Raw genomic sequence first — 9,623 nt, forward strand, 5'->3', positions numbered from 1 at the left:
GACCGTATCGGGTCTAATTATTTCAACATTAATTATATTTCTATGCTAATTTCAGGCCCATATCAGTTACGTTTTCAACAGTTATTTTTAAATTGAACGGTGTACCATAATTTATACATTTTTAATTTTGTAGGATTCAATATTTTAATAATTAAATATTAAAAAATTGAATAAAAGAAACATTTTTTTAACAATTTTAACATTTCAGGATTCACGAATCTTCTTTTAAATTATAGAAATATTAAAAAATAATTAATAAAAGATACACGACTTATGATTTAGGCCCTAAGCACCCTACAGACCTATCCAAAATTCTTATGAACCAAACTCTAATTTATATTTTGGAGTCTAATTTAAAAGTTTTAAATATATTAGGGTTCAAAAATTCCCCATTTGGATTTCAGAGTTATTAAAAAATGAATAAAAGACACATCGATTTAACCCAAAATAAATAACATTTGTACAAAACGCTACCTAATATAACTTTTAACATGACAAAAAAAATTGAAAAAAAAATTGAAGAACAAAAATGCTAGTTGAATTAGCGTTATAGTGCAAAAGAAAGAAAAATAATAATTAACAAACAAAACGCTAGACAATCTAGCGTTTTGTCCAAAACACTATTTTGATTTTTGTGTTCCCTGATATTTTTGGGCTGGACCATTATCTTAGCATTTGTAATTTTGGACTATTGTTCCCCACATATTATGATTTAGGGCCCACACCTCAGACGAAAATGGCACAAATGGAAAATGCCTATTTACTTATTTCCGAAAATTCAACTTCACATTTGTTTTTAACATTTTTATCTACTTTTTGATTGGCTGTTATTTATGAATGTAAAATTACAAAGTATAAATGAAATAGGGTGAAAGATCAGGTTCAATCTGTCATCTTTCTTGATGTTTGTAATGCCGTCATCATCTCTCTTTCCATTAACAATTTTATTGTTATTTTCATGTTCATCATTCTTCTCTCATGCCGCTCCCATTTGCCGCACACCAGAAGATATACAAGATGTAATATATGCATGCATGTGCACACATGTTTAATTAATTAATGTTTTAAACCTTCATTTTTTAGTTATATATAGTTTCTAATCTTATATTTCTATTGTACTATTAGTTCTTGATGACATGCATTGGTGCATATGAATAAAATGTTATGTAGATAGCACATCTAATAAAATGTTATGTAGATAGCACATCTAATTCTGACATGATATATTCTGGGTCGGATTCTCGCTCACTCGAGAATTTACTGCTAGAAAATTCATGAACATGTGTCGAAATATGGGTATTGGTGCAAAATAAGATGGCATTTCATGTTAGGAAGATTGTTATGTTTTTTACTGCAATCTTATAAGTTCTTGTGAATTTTTGATTTCAGATAATAATTAAGAATTGGGTTAATGGAAAGAAAGATGAAAATATTCAGGGTATTGGTGCACAATTTGGGGAAAAACTACCCACAGAAGAGGGAAATGCTGCTAAACGGTCACCCATAATTCCTAATCCCTCAGATTGCTGTTCCGCCTTCACTGAAAAGGTTTACCTTATTTTTGTTGTCCGATTCTTACATCGTATTTAATCTTGACATGTTTGTTAATTGTATAATCATAATATGTGAAATTATGATTTCAAGGATGCCCAAATCCTAAAAGTTGAGCAAATACTCTTTTTGTTCCTGTTTTGCAGTTATCCGATGCAATTGCCGTGTGCCCACGTGGTACTTGTGATTTTGCGGTGAAGGCTGAAAATGCACAATCCGCCGGTGCAGCTGTTTTGATTTTTATAAATGATGATAAAGGTTGTAAATTTGGTGCCTTATATGTATTGCTTTTCTGTCAGGGCCTTATATGTATTGTTATTCATAATTCCACTTGAATTTGTAACTGATCTGTTTTTTGTTTATTTTATTGTAACTCTTTTCAGATAGCCTTCCTATAATTGATTGTCCTACCAATCAATCTTTAAATATTGCAATTCCTACCGTTGTAATTACGAAGGCCGATGGAGACTGGTTAACCGGTTCCATGGGAAGTAAACAGAAAGGTGAGTTCTGGAGAAATGTTACTTTGAAACCTTCTGCAATGCTGATATGTCTTGACACAAGTTTTTAGTAAATTGGACTTTTGGTACAATATGTAAGTGTTCCCTGTCAACTAATTTAAACTTAGTTATAATTTTTTTGGATGGTTTCATATGACTCATTCACGAATTTGAATGATGTACAATTCAGGAGCATCAGGTACCCAGAATAAATGCAAAAAGTTTAGTTCACGCGAGATAATTTGAGCATGCCATCTACCATATGTTAAAAGTTAAATATATACCAATGCGTGTCATATATCTAGAAACATTAAACTTATCACCTACATGATACTTCTACCCAATCTTCAATAAACTGGTATGGTGAATTGATTGAAATATTTGAATCTGTGAAATTCCACTTTGAAGTGTGAAGTTCCACCAAAGATTCCTCGTCCTCGGTGCTCTTCTAGGAAAGCCAAATAGTTCTGGGATTTTTGGATGCCCAATTATAAATGAAGCGTAGAACTTACTCATGTGCTGTTGCACATTCATCCTTCTTCTTGGTCATACTCACTATTATCATATTTTTCAACTTTAGCAGTTCAAAAAATCTGCCCAAGTCCATGTAGCAAAAAAACAATGTCTCAAAAAATCATTAAGTAGATTAATAGTAATCATAACGTTCAATTTAAATCATATATTGACCTCTGTATTTATAAGGAACGGACCTTACTAAACAAAAGCTAAGTAACAGTTGTTCTTTTTGGATGACTTTATAATCAAAGAAGAATTTTTTATGACTTAAATAAAGCCTCGACAAAATTTTAAGGATTAATAAATAAAGAAATTCAATAAATCGCTAAGCAATAAATAAAAAATGTAGTATAACAAAGGGCTCACCAATCTTAATCTTGGGAACATGTTATGTTTGTTGTGCAATCCTCATTTAAGCATATCTCCACCTTTACAGCTGATTGATTAGTTTTTAGGCACTATTTTGGCTGCAAAATCGAGTAATTTACAATTAATAATATTGCTGCTTTTTTTGTGGTGTTAGCTTTGCAAAACTTACATCTCTCTGTAGTAAACCGACAGTAATCATGTGCTAGGTTTCATGTTAGTTTATTTATATATGACTAGTTATCCTTCGTTTGCAGTGGAACTACTAGTATATGCACCCCCTCGCTCAATTGTGCACCCATCTGTGGTATTTTTATGGGTAATGACTGTTGCGACTGTAGCCCTTGCCGCAGTTTGGTCAGAGTTTACTGTCAGCAAAGAAATTGAAGAGCGATATGATGAACTTCAACCACAGGTCCTAAATATGTCACCTTCATTCCATCTTAAAAAATTTTGCCTACTCAAATTGATGCTGATTTCTTAAGTCTTTGATATATATGGCTCAGCCATCTATTTTCTCTTAATCCAGTGAATGTTTTGTCTAAGAGATTTTCTTAATCATAGAGAATATTATATATGAGGATTCAACCATAGTGTACGTTAAGTATGATAGATTGTTTTTAAAAAGCTTAACTTGAAAATGATATGTGAGATGATATCGCTGATAAGTGTGCATTTTACCGTGTATAAAAACAAATTTTAATGCCTGCAATTTTACGAATATGCAACTGATCAATTATATCGACTACAATTGTCTACCTTCATTAACAGAAATCTGTAAAGGCTAAAGAAGATAACGACGAGGACGAAATTGTAGAAATCAACCTCATGAGTGCCGTCACTTTTGTCATAACAGCATCAGCTTTTCTGCTGCTGCTATTTTATTTCATGTCTTCTTGGTTCGTCTGGGTGTTAATTATACTATTCTGCATTGGTGGTGTTCAGGTATGTAATTCATATCTAAAAATTCGTCAATTATACTTCATTATAAACCCTTACAAACTGAAATACTGGATTATTGAGACTAGTTATCTTTGCTCTTAAGTCTTACCAGCTATTAGTTGCTTAATCTTTTTAGATGTTTCTTTACTTTACTTGCTGAACTAGAATTCTGAACCATGTAACAAGTTTTATGGGTCTGTTATGTTAAGCATAAAACTAGCAAAAAATAATAAAAAAGGTGTTCTGCACAAAAATTCAGCATGGTTTCAACGTTAATGTCAATTCACTCAGTTAATGTCATTACTTTCCTCGAGGATCACTGTTGCCCTACTGACCATTATATTGGTGAGAAAAAAGAAAGAGTGAAAATTTTTGTTGGGCAGTTGCCTGTTTAGGAAATTTACCGAAGAGATAAGAGTGAAATCTTTACCAAAAGGAACCCTAATTAAAGTTTCTAGACAATGAAATAGATACTCTTTGAAAGTAAAATACTGAGTCTGATCTATATTCAAGCTTCTTATAGTCACATAACAGAGGAACAACCCTCCCAGTATAATAATAGTTGTGAGATAAGATGTAATTATTATTGTTATATTTTATATTCAAAAGAATTAATTTATGCTAGCATCATTTGTGTTTTCTAGGCCTTGAAAAATGTTGATACCATTTATATTTAATTTTATGAATACGTTTACTCTTTATTTTCTGATACTCTATTTTGAATTTCAGGGAATGCATTTATGTATAACATCTGTCGTCTCGAGGTATTCTTCAAACTTAATGCATTATATGTTCGACATATTGATTACTTTAACTTAGACTGATTTCTCTTCTTTGTTACGGAGTAGCAATTATAAGAAGCGGAAAGTCAGGTTGCCAGCATTTGGGAATGTCTCCATTTTCTCTCTGGTGATATTTGTTTTGTGCGTTGCATTTGCCGTTTTCTGGGCCGCTACACGGAAAGAATCATATTCATGGATTGGCCAAGACATTCTTGTAAGGTTTAGCTGTTTGATTGTTTTTCTGTTCTAGCAAGTTCTTTTCTTATCTTTTAAAGTGATTGTATAATTTAGCTCTTGTGCGACTGATATCTTTGCCGAAGCGAGCAGTTTCATGATACTCATTCTGTCATCCACTAGAGTGTGCATAGTTTGTGACACCAAAAACTAAAATGATCATAATATAGGACATTCACTGTTAGCTTTTCATGTTAATTATATGTGTAGTGTCTTACTATTGGAGGGGAAGCTCTTCCCTCTGTTTCTGCACGATTGGCCTATCACGGGCCTTGTGTAAACAAACTTATGAAACATAATCGAATAACGTTTCTGTTGCACCGGTTGCTATTGCATAATATCTAATGCTCACTCTTAGGATGACTATCTTGTTAACAGGGTATCTGTTTGATGATAACGGTTTTGCAGCTGGCTCAATTACCTAATATAAAGGTACCTCCGTAATCATATGCTTTCTCAGTCATATTTTACATCATGGCTTGCTTCTGTATTTTTTTATCCAGGTTGCTACTGCACTTCTTTCCTGTGCTTTCTGCTATGATATCTTTTGGGTTTTCATATCTCCTGCATTATTCGGTAGCAGCGTCATGATTTCGGTAAGTCTAAGTTGCCTTTTTTATCCCTATATTTCTTTTTTTTCCATGAGCAAGTCTGTGAAGTCATATAATCTATTGATTTATTTTTCCATACTGATGGTTGGCTTCATTATATTTATGTTTTTCTTTTTCCATCGATCCAATACGCATTCACATATTCATGCTATCTATGTTATGAGTATAGATGTTACTCTTGTATTTCCAATGTGTTCTTCGAAGTGGGAAACATAAAAAGTTAAATGCACTATCGCAGCTCTTACTCGATATGCATACATGGTTCTCGGTCCAGATAGACATATTCATTTATACAAGTGTTGGATGGGACACATTTGTATAGTCTGCTTCATCGACCACTCGAAAGGCTGGAATTAGAATTTCTGGTAGTGACCTGATTTGGTTACTAGTGTGGAGCATGAATAGCCAAACAGTTCTAATTTAAGTACTGGCCTGAATATATGCTCTGTCTAGAGTATCACTTTAAGGTTGAAAGGAGGTCCTAGTATGTAGTATAGTCATCGATACATGGAATGGCTGCCTGAATATATGCTCTGTCTAGAGTATTTATGTGTGTGTATGTGTTTCTTTAGAGTATATTATGCTCGCGCAACTATGTAGTTGTAGTATCCTCCATATATGTGTAATGACAATTTTCTATGCGGTGGCGTTTTGCGCTCATAGTTTGTCACATGTGATATGTAGGTTGCCAAAGGTGATAACAGTGGTGGTGAATCCATACCGATGCTATTAAGGTCCCCTAAATTTTTTGATCCCTATGATGGTTATAACATGATTGGCTTCGGAGACATTCTATTTCCTGGTCTGCTTGTTGCATTTTCATTTCGGTACTTCTTTCAATTTAATTCTTAAACCTTCTACGAGCAATAATACTTGCAGATCCATCGTATTAGAATTGAAGGCGTAACAATGCAGTGTTCTTTAATAAATCACCTTCAGTAATATACTTGTTTTTTTGTGATACTATTGTTTCTTCTTCCTACAAGAAAATGTTTTCTTGTCAAAGAACACTATATGTTCTCGCTACTATGATCATAGATCACTTGAAAGATAGAGAAACAACTTTGTACATTACCTTTATTTTCCATAAGCTTACTCTCAAGTAGACATAAGTCTACGATGAATTCATGATGTGGCAATAACAACATGGTACAAACTAGTTACAGTTCTAATGGAACACTAGTATGGCTGAAGGAAATACATTAGGAGTTTTCACTTTTTAATAGAATTTTTGTTGTGTGGTTGTGCAGATTTGACAAAGCAAAAAAGAGGGGTTTGCGGGATGGATACTTTCTTTGGCTAATGATTGGATATACTTGTGGTATGAATTTTATTATCTTCTTCCAAATGGTGTAAAAATAGTATTATGAACGTGTTTGATTGGTAATCAGAGTAGGATTAAGGAAAATACCAGAGTAGAATTCAATGAATATACCTCCTACTCTTTGCCATTGGCAACTTTACCAAACATCATGCATGACTTGGACACAATAATAAGTTAGAACAGATTAGCAAAGGGTGTTTCCTTAATTTTTGCAGTTTCTTCAAAGCTAAACAAGAAATGTTGAGTGCTAGGAAATGTGCCAAAGTTTTGTGGCTGTCCTGAAGAAAATTGTGTGCATTACATCTGATCTTAGTTTAATATAGTATCGCAGACCGTTTTTATATTCTTGAATCTCTAATATCAAAGAAAAACTCTCAATCATCTAGACAGCCTTTCTTTCTGATTATAATGAGAAGGCGAACTGGGAAAGGGGATCAAAGATCGGACACTCGTCTTGAACTACATTCTACTAGAAAAATTACATTACCATACCCTGACTGATGCTGTAGAAATTAGGTCTGTGGCTTATTTGTATATTAATATTAGATTCTCTACCACAGGTCTGCTCTGTACTTACCTGGGTTTATACTTAATGAATGGACATGGCCAACCAGCTCTCCTGTATCTCGTTCCATCTACATTAGGTACAGATTCTCTTGCACAGTTTGCTAATCTTTTTGTAGTAGATCTCTTATCTATGTTTAGTTTTCTTTTAACGCTATCACAATGTGGCTCAGGGACGATTGTCGTGTTGAGTTCAGTAAGAGGTGAGCTGAAAGAGCTATGGAATTCTACCCTGGATGACACGCGAATTAAGCAGTCATCTGGAGAAGCTTGATGCATAAACTGATTATATCTTCGTGTACGTTAAATCAACATGCAAAGAAATGATAGTGATATTCTGACTCCATTGGCAGCCCCTATGGAATTATTAACTGACATTGTATCATAAGTTTTGAAATCCTTACAGAACTCTGAGATTTGCAGTTCACTCTTTGGATTCCTTATTGTATAGTTCTTATTCTTTTTTTGTTGTTGTTGTAAAAGTAATGATTTTTAGATAATATGTATAAAATATTGACACTAAATTAGCATCAATTATACAAGTTTGTCGTGTAATCAAGCAAATATAGAAGACATCATCTCTATTCGTAGGAGTAGAGGTGAAGTCTGTGAAATCTTACCCTCCGCAAACACTACTAGACGGATATTATTATCATGCTTGATTTGCTTAAATGACGTGTCGTTGTAAGCATCAGACAAATGGTGCAGAATCCGTTAAATAACAAAATGTCATTAGCTTGATTCTTAGACATTGTTAACTTTACAACGAAATTGAAAAAACGAAAGAGAACTCGCAAGCATTACAGACAAAAATAAACGACAACGAGCACCAGGAAACTAGCACTTAGGTGCATTAGCAATGTTGCACTTGGCTGGGAGCTGAGTAGCAAGAACTGGATCAATCCCAAAATAAGACAACATTTGGGATTTTTTGTATGAGCACAAACAGTTCAAATCAGCATGGGACATGGCTGTGCAGCATGCATCAGTTGGAGGCGCAGGTTTCGGACCACTCACTGATGGCTTGCATTCCATCAAGCTTGCGGTTGATACATTACAAAATGACTGTGCATTTGAGACTCTAAATGCTACATCATTGGTTGCAATGAAAACCAATACAAGAGCCAGAACTCCAGTCTTCTGATATGAAAATGCCATATGTATTATCTTAATATGTTGTTTGCATGTATATGAAATTGATAGAAACCTGGACTGGTTTATATAGGAAATTCATGAACTAGTGTTCGCTTGGTGACCAGTTCATCTAAAATTTAAGATCTTTTATTATACTTTAAAATCTTCTAACACATAAATACTTAGAAGCCTTTCCCGGTCTAACCTAGTTTTGCGTTCACTTTCTCAAACTAAACTACTTTGTTTAATTCTTCCCAAAATGTCCTATTTTTTTCAACTCTTCCCAAACTAACATAGTTTTTATATTTTCTAACATTTAGTTATAATTATAAATTATACAATATAATTAATAATATAAATTAATAATATTGTATAATTTATAATTATAACTAAATGTTAGAAAATATAAAAACTATGTTAGTTTCGGAAGAGTTGAAAAAATAAGTTAAATTGAACAAAATAGGTTAGTTTGGGAAAGTAAACACAAAACTAGGTTATACAGGGAAAGACTTTTAAATACTTACTGGGTTCCAAAAATAAACAAGTCACTTTTTTCAATGATTTCAATACACTCGAAAAATATATTTGTAAATAATACCTGATCTTATATTATATTCTAAAGGTCTTCTAACACATAAATACTCTCTCGATTCAAAATAATCAAGTCGTTTTTTTTCAATTATTTCAATATACTCGGAAAATGTATTTGTAAATAATATTTATTACGCGTTTTTATTTTGTATAAGATCTTAAACGATGCGTGAGAAAGAAAAAAAGGAGCTCATGTAAAATGGAACTAAAAATTATTATACTCCATGTAACAGCAGAAGGACAAAATGAATAAACAGCCCGTGAAGGGTTTTGAGAATGTTAAATAATATGGAGTGTGTAAAATATGGTGTCACGGGAATCATACTTGTGGCTAGAATTTGGTTGAAGCATGTCCACAGCTTTGATCAAGTTGATGAAGATTGAATCCCACCTACAATCAATTATTTGATGCATATTATATTCCTGTGGGCTGTCACATGTGAAACCAGGGAGGCCCAAGTTCAAAGGCTTTACAGATGTCGAGATATTAGCAATTGAATTTAGCCGG

At 33.2% G+C, this 9,623-nt stretch overlaps 2 protein-coding genes across 2 annotated transcripts; one reads left to right on the forward strand and one right to left on the reverse strand.

Annotated features, from left to right (window-relative positions):
* The first annotated feature begins 850 nt into the window (after window positions 1-850).
* Window positions 851-7,852, forward strand: LOC141659614 (signal peptide peptidase-like 2). The gene is made up of 14 exons (XM_074466577.1): window positions 851-1,019; window positions 1,390-1,548; window positions 1,698-1,809; window positions 1,935-2,054; window positions 3,191-3,348; window positions 3,705-3,878; window positions 4,605-4,639; window positions 4,724-4,871; window positions 5,270-5,323; window positions 5,395-5,487; window positions 6,187-6,329; window positions 6,753-6,823; window positions 7,387-7,470; window positions 7,564-7,852. The coding sequence occupies exons 1-14, from the start codon at window positions 903-905 to the stop codon at window positions 7,662-7,664; spliced, it is 1,569 nt and encodes a 522-aa protein (XP_074322678.1). The 5' UTR covers window positions 851-902; the 3' UTR covers window positions 7,665-7,852.
* Window positions 7,853-8,227: 375 nt separating this feature from the next.
* Window positions 8,228-8,548, reverse strand: LOC141659076 (putative lipid-transfer protein DIR1). The gene has a single exon (XM_074465812.1). The coding sequence runs from the start codon at window positions 8,546-8,548 to the stop codon at window positions 8,228-8,230; it is 321 nt and encodes a 106-aa protein (XP_074321913.1).
* Window positions 8,549-9,623: the final 1,075 nt, after the last annotated feature.

The sequence above is a fragment of the Apium graveolens genome, chromosome 1 (genome assembly GCF_009905375.1).
Source record: "Apium graveolens cultivar Ventura chromosome 1, ASM990537v1, whole genome shotgun sequence".
NCBI classification, from domain to species: domain Eukaryota; kingdom Viridiplantae; phylum Streptophyta; class Magnoliopsida; order Apiales; family Apiaceae; genus Apium; species Apium graveolens.